This window comes from Leuciscus leuciscus (assembly GCF_965113295.1).
Source record: "Leuciscus leuciscus genome assembly, chromosome: 22".
NCBI lineage: Eukaryota > Metazoa > Chordata > Actinopteri > Cypriniformes > Leuciscidae > Leuciscus > Leuciscus leuciscus.
Genome location: NC_138746.1, coordinates 33041072 through 33060338, shown reverse-complemented (window position 1 = coordinate 33060338; position 19267 = coordinate 33041072). Strand labels below are relative to the sequence as shown.

The following is a 19267-nucleotide window of genomic DNA, read 5'->3' as shown; positions in this document are numbered from 1 at the left end:
TGATTCAGTTTCAGTGTAAAGATCATCAATTATTAAATTAGTTCAATTCGGCTATAAAGCAGCTCTTCAGTAAACAGTGAAGTCATCTTCCAGCTCAGTTCTCATCAAAGTGTCAGTGCAGTCAGATCAATCTGTAGCTTGTTTCACCACAGGGTGTGTGTGTGTGTGTGTGTGTGTGTGTGTGTGTGTGTGTGTGTGTGTGTGTGTGTGTGTGTGTGTGTGTGTGTGTGTGTGTGTGTGTGTGTGTGTGTGTGTGTGTGTGTGTGAGATTAAAGGTTCCAGTTATTGATTTTGTACCTTCTGAGGGTACCAGCTGGTTCTGCCCATTCACTGACTGTAGAGGACAGGAGAGAACATGAACTTGTAGGCGGATGATGAATATGATGTGATTGAATTTGATGTGGTTAGGAAAATGAATAACAGAAGAAGAAAAATCCCACACCAACCAGTGCATGCCCTGTGTGATGTGTAAAGCAATGGCAGAAATAAAATGGTTTGAAAATGATCACAAAGAAAGAATAGAAATACAACCTATATTATTGTATTTTTAAAGATTATTGATATTTTTTTCTTTCTCTTTCTAAAAAAATGTGCAACTGTTCGGTTTACCACTTAACAATATTTGTTAAACAGCTTTCAGGGCTCATCAGGGGGAAGCAGTTCGTCTGGCTTGTAAAATTGTCCCTTTTGAGGCTTTTCAAATTGCAAGGGAGTGGGCGCAGTATCAGATCAACACACCTATAGATACTGGGAATACAACACGTGAGTATTGTTGCTACATTTTATTATGGAAGGTACTTTTTCATCTGCCAAAAGTTTATGCTGTTTTTGTAAATGTGCTGTTGCTTTCTGATTTTTTAATTTTATTTTTTTATTTTGGTCACAACTATGCTAGTGTGACGCATATTCTTCATAACCGGTTCAGAGCCCTGCTTCATTTCATTGGAAACATTATTTTAATGCAAAGATTACATAATGAGGTAGAATTTCTGACAAGAATTAGACCTGTTTTTCAGATACACAGCTATAATCATTTAACCTCAGGATATGCCAGGTTCCAAACGTTTTTTTAAATTTCTCCAAAGAATCACCGTAGAGCAGAAAAACATTTCTTGAACAATAGTCCATCACATTTCTTTTTGGTTTGTGAGACCATCATACAAGTTATATACAAAATCTGTCCTTTTGAACAAATTGTCAAAGAGTGCATCAAAAATATGTAAGCTTCTGCTTTATCAGAGTGGTCAGTCTTTTTTTTATCCAGTAAACTATGCACATTTGAACTCTTACTTTGACCCATCACCCTTGCCTTGCCCTACACAATTTCACTATGTGGTCAAATTTATAAATTGGGGATTATTCTATGTACATACACTGATCAGCCACAACATTAAAATCACGGACTGGTGAAGTGGATAACATTGATTATATTGTGTCAATGGCACCTGTCAAGTGGTGGGATATACAGTATTAGGCAGCAAGTGAACAGTCAGTTCTTGTATTGCATGTGTTGGAAGCAGAAAAAAATGGTCAAGCAAAAAGATCTGAGTGACTCTGACAAAGGCTCTACAGTGATGGCAAGATGACTGGGTCAGAGCATCTCCAAAACAGCAAGTCTTATCCCTGGTACAGTTTGTATGATTTTTAGCTGTCCCCGACGAAAGATGACCAATCGTGGCGATATTCTGTGGTCGTGGCTCCTAAACGGTGGTCCTACGTCGTACAGTTAGAGAGGTTTAAAGACGCCCTTTTCCCTAGCCACGACTGCGTCCATATTCTACTCTTTCGCTTCCTCCTATTTTTTTCAGCGCACATAAAAACCACAATTGCTAAAGTGTGATTCATCTGGCTATCTGAGATCTTTGTTTACCACTAGCACATGCTGATGATGTTTTATTCTTCTATACAAACTTGCATCATAGCCTATGATTTAATAGGTGTCATCATCATACATGTCGTACACAAGTTTATTATATCCATGTTGTACAGTGTGATTTGTAATGATATTATAGGATTGCCGAAATCGCACAGTCTGTAGCAGGCATAATGGGTTTTCCCCAGTTTTCAGTGGTTGGTTCCTACCAAAATTAGTGCAACAAAGGACAACAGGTGAACTGGCATCAGGATCATGGCTCATTGATGCACGAGGGGAGCGTCAGAACTGGTCAAACAATCCAGTCCATTGAGGCCCCACTTCGCAACTTGCAGGACTTAAAGGGGACCTATTATGCAAAATTCACTTTTATAAGGTGTTTGAACAAAGATGTGTGTCCATAGTGTGTGTAAACAACCAGCCTATAATGGTGAAAATCCACCATTCATTCATATATCATTATCAGTCTCTCAGAACAAGCTGTGTCAAATTGTCCCCCACTCCTACGTAAGAGTAGGAAACCCTGCCCACGACTGGTGACGATCTGCGGGCATCCTAATACAGTTCCCACACGAAAACCTATACAACAGTTTATAGATTAACATGATGGTACAGGCTAGTCGATGAGATGAATAAACGTAACTTCACAACAACTAAGTTACATAAATGTATCCCCTAACCATTCAGAAACGTCCATGTACAGTCTAACAGTTGCAGCCTCTTCCTGAGTCTGTCCATCTGTGTCTGACTCCGGTTAAAACTTGTAAGGCTGCACTCCGCTACTGGGTATTATTGAAGCCTGGTTTTCTTTTGGTTTGCCTGAGAGAAATTCAGCTGTTATGTTGTTCCAGTATCTGAAGCTCATGTAAATGATCGGCCGTCTCCTGAACGGGGGCGGGGAGCAGCAACTCATTTGCATTTAATGGGACAAGCGTTTTCCCTCACACCCAAAAAGGGGCAACTTTCACAAGCCATAATAATAAATCTGGGTGGTATTTTGAGCTGAAACTTCAGACACATTCTGAGGGCATCAGAGATTTATATTATATCATGTGAAAATGGGCATAATAGGTCACACTTAAAGCGTCCGCTCCTAATATCTTGGTCCCAGATTGTAACAATCACGAGGCTGGATGCAAGTGCAAGTAAAACGCTTTATTAGGCAAAAGGGAATAGATGCAGGTCAGGCGGACACAAACACAGATGGAAGGTGACGCAGGGACCTTGGTAGGCAACTTGGTGGTGGTGCTCGGTGATCCAGTGCAGTCAATCCTCTGTGGCAGTGCGCGGTGATTCAGTGCAGAAGTGCGGGAATCCAGACAGACGTCAATCACAAAGACACGAAGAAAATCCACAATCCAACGAACAGGATCACACACCGGGGAAACACCACAACGCTCTGACAAAATGAGACACCAGTTACTGAACATAAAAAGGCACAAACAAGTGGGTACAGCTGATGCTGTAATCAGCAGTGATCAGAGACCACGCCCACAGACACACACACACAGCACGTAGGACGAGAGAGAGACGGTGGATTCATGAACCGTGACACAGATACCACAGGGCACACTCAGACTCTTGTGGAGTCCATCCCTCAACAGAGCTGTTTTGGCTGCATATTGGTTTTAATGTTTTGGCTGATCGGTGTACCTATGTCATAATGCTTTGATTCCTTGTGGAATGAGATTGAGTTTGATTCACATTCTGAAATGAACAGATTCTCATTCATGAGGAGGCGCCTCATTTGTTTACAAATGTTCATGTTCATTCATTTTATTCATAGACTTAAAACACTGATGTTCAAAATTGTAACACCATTATACAAATTAAGTTCCACTGATGTTGGTTACCACAGACAATAATCGATTGATGGTAATCGCTGGTACTTGTTGTGTTGGCGAATGGCGCCGCGGATGGCTGCTTCGGTTTTGAGCTCCTCAGTACTTTTACTGTTTTTGTTTGTTTGTCCTGTTTTATGTAACCTTTTCCCCGTCAGTTTAACTAGGAACGAACTCCTAGACATCAGGAACAACACACCAAAAGAAATTTTGCCGACTTTTGAGCATTCCGACATTTTATTTGACATCCTAGTTGGCGGAGCTGCGATCCTGTACAAGCGCTTCAAAAGACGCAAACGAGGGAAACGCGCGGGCGCGCTCGTGAAGTTTCGACAGCGCGGATTCAGGACTCCGCTGCCGAGCATTCACTTGTCAAATCTCCGCTCTCTAGCAAATAAAACAGACGAACTACTACTCCTCACCCGCACAAACAAGGACTTTTCAAACTCGGCTGCTCTTTGCTTCACAGAAACATGGCTGAACGGTTCCATACCGGACAGTGCGCTAAATCTAACGGGCTTCCAGCTGTTCAGAGCGGATCGCGTCGCCGAGTTAACTGGGAAAACGAGAGGCGGTGGATTATGTTTTTATATCAACGAAGGCTGGTGTTCAGATGTGACAGTATTGACGAAGATGTGCTGCCCTAATTTGGAAGCTCTCTTCATTAACTGTAAGCCTTTTTATTCGCCGCGGGAGTTTTCCTCATTTATTCTGGTGAGTGTGTACATTCCCCCTGATGCGTGTGTGAGCGCGGCATTGCAACAGCTGGCTGATCAGATCACACACACGGAGCAAAGTTACCCGGACTCTTTCACTATCATTCTCGGCGATTTTAATAAAGCTAATCTCACCCGTGAACTGCCTAAATTCAGACAGCACATCACCTGCCCCACCAGGGACACTAACATACTGGACCATTGCTACACTGCTTTAAAGGACGCATACCACTCTGTCCCCAGAGCAGCTTTGGGACTCTCTGATCATTGTTTGGTTCATCTTCTCCCAGCCTACAAGCAGAAACTTAAATCTGCTAAGCCAGTTGTAAGAACTGTAAAGAGATGGACCAGCGAAACAGAGCAGGTCTTACAAGGTTGTTTTGACTGCACTGATTGGAGTGTTTTTGAGGCTGCAGCCACTGATCTGGATGAGCTCACTGACACTGTGACATCTTACATCAGCTTCTGTGAGGACATGTGTGTCCCCACTAGGACTTTTATAACATATAACAACGATAAGCCATGGTTCACTGCAAAACTAAAACATCTTCGTCAGGCCAAAGAGGATGCCTACAGGAGTGGGGACAGAGCCTTGTACAAACAGGCCAAATACACACTGACAAAGGAGATCAGAGAAGCTAAGAGGAGCTTCTCTGAAAAGCTGAAAAGCCAGTTTTCAGCTAACGACCCTGCATCAGTGTGGAAAGGCCTGAAAGCCATCACCAGCTACAAGACACCATCCCCCAACACTGTTGAGAATCAACGACTGGCCGACGATCTCAATGTATTTTACAGTAGATTTGAAAAGCCTGCTCTCACACCCCACACCCGCTCTGACCGTCTCTACACACAACCATCAACACCCCCCTCCCTCCCCCTACTGCTTCTCAGCCTGCACCTCAGATCAGTGAGGGGGATGTATGCAGAGTCTTCAGGAAACAGAAGATAAGGAAAGCCAAAGGCCCAGACGGTGTCTCACCAGCCTGTCTAAAAGCCTGCGCTGTCCAGCTGTCATCCATCTTCACACTGATTTTCAACAGATCACTGGAGCTGTGTGAAGTCCCCTCCTGCTTCAAACACTCCACCATTATCCCGGTACCCAAGAAACCTAAAATCTCTGGACTTAACGATTACAGACCTGTTGCTTTGACATCTGTGGTCATGAAGTCATTTGAGAGACTGGTGCTGGCCTACCTGAAGGACCTCACTGGACCCTTGCTGGACCCCCTGCAGTTTGCTTATCGAGCAAACAGGTCTGTGGATGATGCAGTCAACATGGGACTGCACTACATCCTCCAACATCTGGACAAACCAGGGACTTATGCAAGGATCCTGTTTGTGGACTTCAGCTCCGCTTTCAACACCATCGTCCCGTATACCCTCCTGAATAAACTAACCCAGCTCTCGGTGCCCTCCTCCATCTGTCAGTGGATCATCAGCTTCCTGACAGACCGGCAGCAGCTAGTGAGGCTGGGAAAAGTCACATCTCGGACCCTTACCATCAGCACTGGTGCCCCCCAGGGGTGCGTTCTCTCCCCACTGCTTTTCTCTCTCTACACAAATGACTGCACCTCCAAAGACTCCTCCGTCAAGCTCCTGAAGTTTGCAGACGACACCACAGTCATTGGCCTCATCCAGGACGGTGACGAGTCTGCTTACAGACAAGAGGTTGAACAGCTGGCTGTCTGGTGCAGTCATAACAACCTGGAGCTGAACACGCTCAAAACTGTGGAGATGATAGTGGACTTTAGGAGAAACCCCCCTGCACTCCCCCCTCTCACCATCATGGACAGCACTGTGACAGCAGTGGAGTCATTCAGGTTCCTGGGCACTACCATCTCTCAGGACCTGAAGTGGGACAATCACATTGACTCCATTGTCAAAAAGGCCCAACAGAGGTTGTACTTCCTTCGTCAACTGAAAAAGTTCAACCTACCACAAGCACAGATGACTCAGTTTTACTCAGCTGTTATTGAGTCGGTTCTGTGCACTTCTATAACTGTCTGGTTTGGGTCAGCCAGCAAATCAGATATAAGAAGACTACAACGGACTGTTAGGACAGCTGAAAGGATCATTGGTGTACACCTCCCCAACCTTCAGGACTTGTACAATGCCAGAGTGAAGAAACGGGCAGGGAACATCATCACAGACCCCTCCCACCCCGGCCAAAACCTGTTTGCACTTCTGCCGTCAGGCAGACGTTACAGATCTCTGCGCACTAGAACATCTAGGCACAAAAACAGTTTTTTCCCCCATGCTATCTCCAGCTTAAACAGCTAAAACAGCCATTAACACCTGCTGTATAACTCATTCAGTACTTGAGAGAGAAGCAAGAGGTTTTTTTTGTGTAAATACATATACAAATTTTATTTATAGAGCTGTACACACAATGCACAAATCTGTACATAAGTCTTCTGTTTCAGATGTATACTAGAACTATTATTATTGTTTATTCTATTTATTTATGTTCTCATTTAAATGCCTGTTCTAATGTCATATATGTATGTATGTACCAAGAGCTCCTGTAAAAACCACAAAAAATTCCTTGTGTGTTTGTGCACACTTGGCGAATAAAGCTCATTCTGATTCTGATTCTGATTCTGATTGTGTATTACCTTAGAACGTTCCTTTAACATGCCTTTATTTGTGTCTTGTTGTCTGTTGAAGCTAAAATAGAGAAGGTTCTCTTTTCTGCTCTGTCCCCTTCAGCGGTTCAGTGGGATGCCATGACTTTCTTCACTGAAAGTGTATTTGGACAGCTCTTCAAAATCCTCGAAAAAGAGGCAAGACCATCCAATTTCTTTAATGGTTCAGCAGTGAGGATCTTGTCATTGACACTTTTTTTTCCACTCCTGTAGAAACTTCCCATAGATGAGGGCATGGAGCTGCTGCAGATGGTTGTAAACTATGAGACAAGAGATCCTCTCATTCTGTCCTGTGTTCTTACCATCATATCCACTCTCTTTCCCTTCGTCAAACACCAACCTCACTTCCTGCCTCAAGTACTCTATAAGGTAAGAGATATAATCTGGTGTTTCAAAATTGTAAAGCATTAAGGTTCGGTAATATTTACTGTTGGACGGCAACATTTTGCACAGGAATCTGCACGATCAGAAGTTTTGCTTAAAAGCGAAAAAGTTCCAAATGCATATTTTGCTCATGTTCAAGTTGGTCACGTGAATTCACCACACTGACCAACAGGAAGCTGCTTGGTTTGAGCTTCTGTGTGAGAATGCTTTATACATCTCTAAGCTATTGAAAATGGGCTTTTTTTTTCGCCCGGTTTTGCTAATGTGATCACACCTTTATAGATTTGAAATGCCGAAATAAAAGCAAAATGAAAAACTAACAAGGTGAAAAGCAGTTCACCTTTAGGTATAAGCATTTTTTGTGCCCGAGATGACAGCAAAGTGCTTTGCACACACTAAAACACCATCTTAAAGGGATAGTTCACTTTGTAATAAAATGTTGGTATGTTTTAGCTTACCTCAAGGGCATCCAAGATGTAGGTTTCTTTTTTTCCGCAGTAGTTTCAATTTGGATATTTTTAGGTCAAACCGTTCTTGTCTGTCAGTCAAATAATGCAGGTCTATGGTCACCACCTCAAAGAGCAAGCACAGAGTCCAAATTAAAACAATTCCACATCGTCCAAATTAAACAATTCCCCATCGTAAGTACACATTGATGGCCTAAGACACGAAACGAGCGGTTTGTGTGAGAAAACGAACAGTATTTATATCGTTGTTATCTCTTGAACACCGCCGCGTCCAAATGATCTGAGGGCGCGGGCGGGTATAGATATATACACTAGATGTCGCCTTGGCTACTGCAGTTCATTGGAACGAAACCGTAGCCAAGGCGATGTCCACTCATACTGTTACACATGTATTTTCTTTCTCAACTGTTTACGTTTATTTAACACATATCTGACTGTGTTTATGTGAATACGCAATACGCACAATCCCACACTGAAATTCAAGCCGTTTTACACCAACAATATTCATCCGGAGTAAATTAAACGAGTGAGTGAGAGGAGTCGGGTTTGTGTGTAACTCGCTGTCGGAGAGATGGGAGAGCGAGAAAGCGCAGCTGGTATCATGTATCTATTGTATCTATCTGCGAAAAATTTAATCTATCTTGCCTGTGGTGCAGTTATACACGGCGTATGATCTAGAATCAATCAATCAGTAATATGTGAGTTTGAATCTGGTTAACAATGTTTTCTAACCCGCTGTATTCTCTCCCCTTCTCCCCATAATTTTTTTGTCCTCTCTCTGCTGTTGTATTTATAAAAAGTCTTGTGTTATGCATTTACATATTGTTTACCTATTGTTTTTATGTATTAATAGCCTGTATTATGTTTTATTTAGTGCATTATAGATTCGTTAAAGACCTACCAACATATATTTTTTCCCTTCTAAGATATTTCCTGCCATCACGTTTGAATGGGTTGATGAATGCAAGGTAAGGTGCCCATACTTGTAAACATATCTGCATATCATTCTCTAATCAAACACTCTTGTTGACGTTCAGTGGATGTTTTCAGGAACCTCAAACGCAACCGCTTAAGAACATCAGAAGACATGCCTGTTCTTCCATCATTAGGATGTGTCAAGATTATTCTGACCTTATTCTGGTAAGTTAAAGCATGCAGGTACAAAAAATGCAATGCACTGCATTCTCCACAATGCAAAACATGCTATTTAATTGGAGTTATGTTTTGTTCTGCTCTTTGTTTTAATGCTGGAAAAGGATTTCAAAATAGATAATTTTTCAGTTTGATAAAGGATTTGATATCAGCCTTAAGAAATGATGTGATATATTAGCATTCTCTTTTGATATAAACGCTAACTATAATAGATTATTTTTTATGCATTGCAGCCATGCTTCGATATGATGTATGAGCATGTGAAGAGGTTGTTCTCAAATGAGATGCTGCTGACACCGATAGAGAAGTGTGCTCTAATGGAAGCCCTGATACTGATCAGCAATCAGTTTAAAGACTATAACAAGCAGAAAGCCTTCCTGGAGGAACTCATGGCACCTGTTACTGCCCAGTGGCTGTCAGAGGAGATGAGGAGGTATGAATGGACGTTGTTACCCAGACTGGCCTTTACTGAGTTTATTAAACAGAAGTTGAAATGAATGAATGATGTGTGATCCTTCTTTTATTTCTGTGTTGTGTAGCGTGTTATGGGATCCTGCTACCTTCTTGACATATGTTGGTGCCGAGGACCAGATGGGTATCAACAGGTCACGGGTAAGTGTGCCCTAGGGATGCATGATAGATTGAAATAAGATGAATATCGCTATATGGCTTAGTGTGATTATCATATTGCTCAGGCTTCAATTTAATTAAGTAAATATATGTGCTATCAGATTCAGAGTGAAACGCATCATTTACACATGTAGTTCTTGATACACTGTATTTTTGTGTCTCAGAGCATTTACCGTGAATGAGACGCTTTGAGCATGTAAATGAACATACAGTGCCTTTACTCTGAAAACGGCAGCGCATTTATTTATTTGATAATGAAGAAATCAAGACATAAATATTAGTGTTGTAAAATATGATTAATTTTATTACTCTTTTTATTTTTTTATAGTATAATATTATTATAATTTTTTTTCTTATTTTCTTAAAAGTATTTCATTATAATCACAATATAATTCTATTAATAAATATATCTGCAAGCAGCTCAAAAGAATGGGCACAAAGAAGTCATGCAAGCATGTCTGGGAGCTTCAGAGCAATGAGTGATTAAAAAATTTCTTGTTATTTTAGTCAAAATGGCAGAAAAAAATCATAAATACAATCACTTGTAATATGAACAAATTGCTTATCACTTTTAACCAATAGGTGACACTGTTACCTAATGAATGTTATATGGTCAGTGTGAGGAGACAATGACACAAAAAGTTTGGTGCCAATATGCAAAAAGTTACAGCCTCAGAATCACCTTGGCACCATGCCATCAACTTTGTTGATGCGTTATTCAAGAACGGTTTGGAAAAGCTTTTGATATCTTTTTGCCAGCATGGTCTGAAAATGATCTGAGCCGCTTTTTGGGGAAAGCAAATTTGGCATTATTGGTATCAATGTTCTTGGCATGACTCAAGGAATCATTAAAATAGGCTAAATTAATCAAGAGTTTTGACCTTAATGGCCTTTTTTTTGTAGTTTTTTAAAGTTTTTTTAGTTTTTTTACAGTACGTTAATCTGTTCGTAAAATTCTGCATTTTACGACAAAATTCAAATTGGCTTATATGAGAAAACTGTATATCATTCGACTCGTTATGCTGCACTGAATCAAAAGAGTGTTGGGCAAACTGTTCAGAAGTTAGGAAAAAAATGCCATTTTTCTTTTTTTTTCTTTTTATTAGTAGGTGGCGCTGTGCCGAAATGCTGCATGTATCCTCAGTTCATGCTTATGATGACATGTACCAATGACATGGCTCATCGTGATACGCTAAAGCGTTGCAGAGAAATAGCCTCGTATCCATTTTGGCATGCTCTTCGTCAAATTCGTTTTCCGCTTTTGGGTTTAGAATCGTTGGGTTTATCATAAAGCTTTCAATACCTTTTTGCCACCATAGTCTGAAGATGATGTGAGCCAATTTTGGTGAAAATCTTTTTTAGTTTGAATTGTTTCTTGTAAAGAGTAAACCCAAGTTTCAAAAAACAAAACAAAAATTCTAGTTTTTCCAGACTCATCCAACACCGCTTTCCAGAAGAGGGCGGAGCCTTTGCAGCTCTTGCCTCGGAATACTAGTCTCTGCCAAAAACAAAAAAAATCAGTTTGGTTTTAATTATCATCTCTTTCGTGGTCACGCTCATGTGACATTGCAGTTATTTATCATCATGAAAGTGTATTATTTGCATGCATTTTAAAGCCATATCAGTCTAAACTTCTGATAAATGGTTTTCTGAGCGCACACATCCAAAGCAGGCACAGAGAGAGCTGGATGTCAGACGGCACATCCCGTGAGCATTCAACTAATTTCTCTTTCACGTCTTATTGCGCTTTAACTGTAAAATACACACAAGATTATGTAAAAAAACACAAAGTTCACAGAAACAGTCGGTTATGTCTGTGAACGTAAACAGCATATAAAGAGATCACGTGTTAGATATGTGTATTAAACTGAAAGCCGCATAATATACAGTACCTACCTACTGCTATATTCTCTTAATAGAAATCAAACAACAAAAGAAAAACAGAAAATTACTCACTGCTCTTGATTGAATTACTTTAGTAGCTTTAATAAGAAAACATTTCTTAATTGAATGCTGCTGTTAAATTCTCTGGGAGGAGCTAAACATGGCTGACTGTGTACAGCTCACTATAGTCCGTCAGCAGTCATGGGCGGCAACATTATGAAGCTGCAGACTCGGAGCCTGCATCTACAGTCCCGCACCCAGAGTCCCGCATTCTCAGACCCCTCATTTTTCGAGACAGCGCCTCCTGCTGTTCGGAAAATCGTATAACACCCTTATCCAAATGCCATTGAAAACAATAGGATGCAATACGGTCTCGTTTTATTTAAAGTTATCCAAATAAATATTTGTGTTCCCTGCTTAATGCATGTGCCAAAAAAAAAAACTCATTGTGTTCTCTGACTAACAAATGACCCAGTCGTTATTTTTTGAGCGTGGGTGTAATTGAAAGAAAATTACTGATGGAAGGGATACAATTACTATGGAAGCTTGACTCCGCCACTGAATAATAAATAAATAAATAATAATAATTGCGACTTTTTATCTCACAATTCTGATTTTTTTTCTCACAATTGCAATATATCAAGTCAGAGTTGTGACTTTTTCTCAGAATTGCGAGATATAAAGTCGCAATTCTGAGAAATAAAGTCGCAATTGCATATTGAACTATCTTCTGAAAAATATTATGTGATATTATACTGTATTGCTACAATGTTTTTTTTTTTTATTCAAATTCCAATTTTTCTTTCAGTTCAATAATGGTCTAATTAACATTATACCATGCTAACATTACAAAACCTGTTTTTTTGATATTTTGAATGCGAAGCAAAACTCAAATAAGAATAGACAAAACACCAATAATAAACAATTCTGTACTTTATTTAACGATCACCTAAGCATCATCTTGCTGTAAACAGGACAAAGGAAAGAAAAAAGGAAAGAATTGTGTTGGTGACTTTACTTTTCGTCTTCAGTTGCATTAAAAAAAAAAACTCCTCATTTATAAGTCGCTTTGGATAAAAGCGCGTCTGCTAAATGAATAAATGTAAAATGTAAATGCATAAGGTAAAATAATTTCTGGTAGGCGAATGTTCCTTCTTTTTGGAATCGCTCTGTCAAATTCCTCGACTTCACTAAAATAAAAGATGAATGCCATTGTCAAAAATATTGTGTAATAATAAATAATATTTTTTTGCAAATGCAAATTACAAGCATACCTAGGGTGATAAGTAGGGCCACGGAGGAAATGGCTGGCAACAACTTCATATCAGTTAAATTAATATTGATTCATTTTAATACTACGTTTTATAATAACTAATTTAAGTAATCTACATAAATTATATAAAGTAAAATAATTACTCCGGCATTAATTAATTCAACTTAATAGTTTAAGGAAAAAAGGTCCGGTAATTAAAAAAAAGGTAAAATGGTGAATCTGATTAAATAATTAATGATGACATTCTTTGATATTAACACACTTAATGTATTTAATTGGTCTACTTTAATGTCAACGAATTTTAATCAAATTTTTACAATGGCTTGTCTACCAAAAGTCCAAGGTTAAAGGCTAACGTAAGCTATCAAAATATTTTCTGGGAAAAAAGGCGAAAAAACATACATTAACGGCTCAAATTTAGTTACAAACTACTTTACAAATATTAAATGGACTATTCATATGTTGGTGTATCGATGAGCTATAAAGTAGTTTGATTAAAAAGGAAATCGATTGAGGTATGATTCGCTAAATAAAATTGACGATACTCACGTTTCGGCTTAAGTTCTTCACATGTTTATCCGATCTAATTTGATAGGAGGCGCTGTCTCGAAAAACGAGGGGTCTGAGAATGCGGGACTCTGGGTGCGGGACTGTAGATGCAGCAGGCTCCGAGTCTGCAGCTTCATACTACTCATGGGCGGGGCTAAGCATTTGCGACTTCACATGCTAGAATCTGCAAACAGCTTGTTCTGAGACACTGCCTATAATTTATGGGAATTAAAAAAAGAGGAGTGGGTGGATTTTTACCATTATAGGGTGGTTGTTTACACACACTGCCGACACATTTATGTTCAAACACCATGTAAAAGTGAATTTTGCATAATAGGTCCTCTTTAAGTGAACGTAAACTGTGGGTAAATAAGTTGCATGTGTAACACTATATTGGGTCAGTGTATTCCGTCTTAAAGTGGCAGCAAATCTGCTGCTGTCTGTCATTAATGTAAGTCAAACAACAAAAGACAGAGAAAATCACTCATTGCTCTTCAGTAGATTTAGTAGGATTAATCAATATTTAATTTATACAGTAAATATTGTGTAGTGTTGTTTTATATATGATTACTTTCTGTTGATAAAAAAGTTTCTGTTTTTTATTGTTATTATTTATTGCTATTATGCTGTATTTGTTCATCTCTAAACTGTTCCTAATCACCTCTAAGAGAACGAATGGAATATGTTGCACATGTTGCTTGCCAATAAATAAGGAGTTGTCGATTCATGATACTTTGTCATCTCTTCGTCTCTTTTTTTATAATTAAAAAACATTAAGAATAGTAGAATAGTTTTTATTTTATTATTTCAGTGAGCGGGATCATATCGGCCAATTCTGATTCCAAGGTCGGTGATCGACCCCAAAATTCCTGATTGGAGCACGCTTAATCTTACCCATGCATTTCTGGTCTTGTAGATTATTCTCGTGCCTCCAGGGACAGGGTTGGGAAACACTGGTCTAATAGATGTGAATATGAGTGGCTTTGATTGGCTTGTGTCTTTTATGGCAGATTAGTTTGTGTGTGTACACCATACTTGGAGTTGTGAAGCGTGCTCGTTGGCCTGCTGATCCTGAGGAGGCAAAAGCAGGCGGCTTTGTGATCAGCACTACCTCTGATGGGACCCCCATCTACAGAAACCCTTGTGCAGAGCCTGTGCAGGCCCTTCTGCCCAACCTTTTGGCCCTCATCAGGTACATTAGGTCATTTCTAGAAATTTTGCTTCCAAAATAAGACATTAGATATGTGAAAATAATCATGGTTTGCTTGTGTATACTGTTTTTCTGCTATTGTAACAGTGTAAATAATTGCATGTTCTTCATCCTTTCAGGACCCAAAACAGCTTGTTCTTGCCAGAGAACGTCAACCGACTTAGCAAGACCTTTACTAGAGTCTATGATGATATGGATATAGAGAAGAATTCTGAATTAGGTAGGTTTCTATTTTGTCCTGTCCTGATACAAACACCATAAATTAGGTTTTACTTTTACTGGTTAAGTCAAAATATATTACACTTTATATAGCAGCTTCACTGTAATAAACAGGAAAATAACAGTTACTTTTGCAGATTTCATCAGTTCAGCTGTAAAGCAGCTTTACAAAAGACAATAGTGTAATTTATTCAGCTCATCAGTGTTAATTCAGTTTAGTTCAGTAAAGGTGTCAATGTTGCAGTTAATCAATTATGAAACAAGTTCAATTCAGGTATAAGCAGCTCTACACAAGACAAGTGTCGTTTATTCAGTTATTATGTAATATTATTACTCATCCGCTAGTGTCAGTGCAATTGAATCGATGGTATTACTGAATATTAATTGTCTTTAAAAAGCCAAACCCCGGTTATCTTAAAGAAATGACTCCTGATGTTTCCTACAGGAATTCCTCAAGCAGTTTTAGATTCCTATGATGCTCCATTGTACAGAAACATTGTTGAGCTAGGCTTCTTCTCCTCACTCTACAGAAACTGGTTGGAACAATCAAGTTCAATGATTGATTTTTCTTTCTTTTTTGGTTGTTTGTTTAATAGAATATTTCTCCTCCAATAACAATAAAAGAATAACTCTTCTCCAATGGTGTAATCTACTTTCCCAATCCTGTTTACGCTTTTCTCTTTTTCTCATTTTCTTTTTGAAGTTACCAACTGCTTGGGAATGCTGGTCCCTGCTTGCAACAAGACTTTTATGCAATAGAAGGCTTGGCAGAGCAGATTGTTGGTTCCGCCTTCATCCATCTAGACAGTGTTCCAGACCACAGGCTCCGTCCCCTAGTCCATATCCTTTGTATCAATCTCTTTTTTTGCTATTAGTTATATATGCTAAAAAGTAGAGCTGCACGATTAATCAGTTAAAGATCGCAATCTCGATTCAAACACCCACGCAATCTCATTCCTAAATGACAACAATTCGGCTTTGCCTGTTATACCATTGAGATGTACAATCTAGGGGTTTCACAACTACTGATTTTTGCTAGTCGACTAGTTTTGCATAACAGTCGACGACTAGTCGACTAGTCGTTAAATTATTTATTCATTAAATTGACGCATTAACGCATTGAGCATTGTTAAGGAAGACAGAGGAAGGAGTTCTGGTGAATTATTGGAAATGTATGTTTGAAATTCAGAAATAACATAATAAATAAATTCATCAGTTATTCTTGTGTTAATACAAAAACAGCAGCATTCATTTAAAACATTCTTGTAATTAAAACATTCTTGTTATGAACTGCCACACCACGCGCTTCAGCGAACGTTGCAGATAAACATTGCCACATGGCTAGCCTCAGACAATAACATTGTCAACATCACGACATATTTTTTGCATATAGTTTTAACTGTGCATTTTTCATTGCATCTTTAAGCAAATATAATTTAAGCATATAGGCCGATACAAGTTTGATGTAGGTTATACTGAACCACTATATTTTTGTATCACCTGCGACACACTGGCTGCGTGGCGTGAGCGTCTCAGCTTAACAGGTTGGAGTTTGCACACTGCCTGCGTGAGACACGCGATTCAGGCGCGGCTCGAACCGCTAGAGTGCAGAACAGCGGAGTTTGTATGGACCGAAGTGCATGCCTGAGCTTGTGTTTTCGGTTAAGCTGCGTTGCTTTGACATTGTGGAAAATAGAATAATAGAAACAAAATGTATTAGTCTTTTTACCCGTTATTATCAATCTAAATTAATCTCGTTTTTAATTTAAATTAATCTCGTTTTTAATTGAACTTAATTTCGTGTTTCTTTATTTAAATTTCGTTTTTTCTTTATTTAAATTTCGTTTTTCTTTTTTAAATTTCGTTTTTTCTTTATTTAAATTTCGTTTTTTCTTCATTTAAATTTCATTTGTTTTATTTAGCCTAAATTTCGTTTTTTCTTTATTTAAATTTTGTTTTTTCTTTATTTAAATTTCGTTTTTCTTTTTTTAAATCTACCCTTTAGCCTACTGTGTCAGTAATTTGTTAGTCAGAAAAATATTAGACAACCTTAAAAGTATCGCTTAAGTTAACAGACCTGTGTGTGTGCGTTTTATATCACCAGTGCAGTGTCCGTTCTCGTAGCCCTGCCCGTGTGAGGTGCGCCATTTCCCACTCGCGCTGTTCTGTAGTTTACTAAATGTTTATTAATTCTGAATGTGTCCCGTTTTGCGTGTCCATCTATATTGCACCAAATGCGACACTGCACTCCATGACCTTGACCGTTTTGGACGCATAGGTACCTCAGCGGCTGACGCCATTTTGTTTTCCGACTAGTCGATTAGGGCCGACAGCGCCGACTAGTGGTTGTGACAGTCGACTAGTCGGCTAGTCGACTAGTTGATGAAACCCCTAGTGCAATCACAGCGGACATTCAGATCTGTGTTGGTGCTGCCACTGAACCAGAGAGAGCAGTTGTCATGTATAGTTATGAAACAGCTTCACAAATAGTCTTTTCAACCAGACAGTCTCATTATTTCTGTGTTACAATTATCACAGAAATACTGGGATAAAAGTTAATAGTTTGGATATGAACACAGATGTCTAAATAGAGTAAATAGAGCTCTAAATCACCATTTGTAAGTCACTAACTTGACACTTTTTAATAAATATTGTATCAATGTATTTGTCATTGAATCATTCATTCAAAACACTTATTCATCCAGTAATGAAACAAGTGAAGTCTTTATGAGTGAGTCATTGAATCATTCATTCAAACTGATTGTTAAAAAAATATTCATTCAAATTAATTAAAAAATTTTTTTTAAATAGACTGCAGCAATTAACATTTTGTCAAAACCTCTAATAAATGACATGTTATTTTGTTTAATTGTCTTTTTCAGAATCGTGGGAGAATCGTGATCTCTATTTCAAACAAAAAAAATTGTGATTCTCAATTTTTCCAGAATCGTGCAGCTATATTAAAAAGTAAATTTGTCGGTAACACAATAATAATGGTATCTATATAATCATCTATTATTACCTAAATTAATAAATCACCATAAGCTTCTGAATGAATCAAGAATGAATAAAGAACTAACCTTAACTACTGACTGGTGTCATTTTGATTCATACCTGAATAACAACCACCGTAACTACATGTTAGTACATGTTTAATGTACATTGTATACATATTTAGTTAATAGTGAATTAACTATTAGCACCCTCAAGTAAAGTCATGACACAATAATGCATTATCAAGGCTTGAACTCACAGCGCTAACAGAGAAATATACTGGAGCGATCGAGCCGCTCCTCACTTTGAAACATTATTGTTTGCACATTATAAACATCTGCACATTATGAACACTGTATTTCATAGTAAACACTGGTCTAAACATTATAATATTCATCATGTTAATGTAAACACTTATACTAGCCTACTTTTATATCATGCTGTATTTTATATTATAGAGCATATAACATCCTTGTGTTGTACATGTATATTTATTTAACATTTAAAGGTTGTATACCTGTCTATATTTTATATTCAACGTTTCCTTCGATTTCATACATTTTAGTCTGGCACCAGTTCTACAATGTGAAGTTTATGCAATAATAACAAGCTAACTAATATAAGTGAGAATACATTTCTTACCTTAAAAATCTTTCTTAAAAGATAGGTAAATCCAAGGTAAACTCACAGCGTGTACTCCAAACTCGATGAAAAGCAGAGGAATGATGTTTGATGCTTTGTTTTGAGGCGTTAACAGGTCCGCTTTCCTTCACGTGGACGATTAGCATGCGAATCGCTTGTGCGCACATGGGTGTGGTCACATTAGAGATAATGAGCATAGGCTTGAAAAACTGTACCTCTCATTGGTTTCATATGGATTACTTAAACAGAGAATATTTGTTTTCGTTTTGAAAAGTAAAGATATATTGCTCATGTCTGTCTGACAATTATTCGCTGAGTTTAGTTTAGTTTCAGTTTAGTACGGAGCCCGGGAAGTCACCTGTGGGAAAAACAAAACAAACCGTGGCGATGGTTTTGCAATCCGTCCGCTCAGTTTATAAACCGTACTCACGAATTCTCAAACTGTTCCCTCGGTTTAACAAATCGTGCCCACGGATTAATAAACCGTACCCACGAGTTTCTAATCCGCGCTCTCAGAGTTGGAAACCGTGCCTTCAGTTTTTGCAATCTGTACCCACAAATTTATAAACCGTGCCCACGCTTTCACAATTCGTTCCCACGGGTTTGTAATCTGTACTCACGGATTTGTGGCTCACTCTCATTTTAGAAGAACACGTTGTTAACAAATCTTATTGTATATTGTTTTATTGAATATTAAGGGGAACATCAAATTGTCTTAACTGCGTCTGCATGTTTAAAGTGATTCTCAATTTTAGCGGGTATGGGTGGAATATACGATTTAATATGAA

The 19267-nt window shown here is 38.7% G+C and overlaps 1 protein-coding gene and 1 long non-coding RNA gene across 2 annotated transcripts in view; one reads left to right on the top strand and one right to left on the bottom strand.

Annotated features, from left to right (window-relative positions):
* The window catches only part of LOC309487074 (exportin-5-like), a 449972-nt gene that overhangs the window by 406239 nt on the left and 24466 nt on the right, over positions 1 to 19267 (top strand). Inside the window, exons 15-25 of the mRNA XM_082154599.1 lie at positions 634 to 762; positions 7140 to 7213; positions 7289 to 7444; positions 8853 to 8894; positions 8977 to 9066; positions 9312 to 9511; positions 9618 to 9690; positions 14425 to 14606; positions 14744 to 14844; positions 15289 to 15379; positions 15547 to 15683. Of these exons, the coding sequence (XP_082010725.1) occupies positions 634 to 762; positions 7140 to 7213; positions 7289 to 7444; positions 8853 to 8894; positions 8977 to 9066; positions 9312 to 9511; positions 9618 to 9690; positions 14425 to 14606; positions 14744 to 14844; positions 15289 to 15379; positions 15547 to 15683 (1275 nt within the window). The remainder of the gene's footprint in view (positions 1 to 633; positions 763 to 7139; positions 7214 to 7288; positions 7445 to 8852; positions 8895 to 8976; positions 9067 to 9311; positions 9512 to 9617; positions 9691 to 14424; positions 14607 to 14743; positions 14845 to 15288; positions 15380 to 15546; positions 15684 to 19267) is intronic.
* Positions 3010 to 7129, bottom strand: LOC309487136. Its single transcript, XR_014201777.1, has 2 exons — positions 7046 to 7129; positions 3010 to 3272 (listed from the first exon to the last, which is right to left on the bottom strand). It is a non-coding gene; the product is annotated as an uncharacterized lncRNA (long non-coding RNA).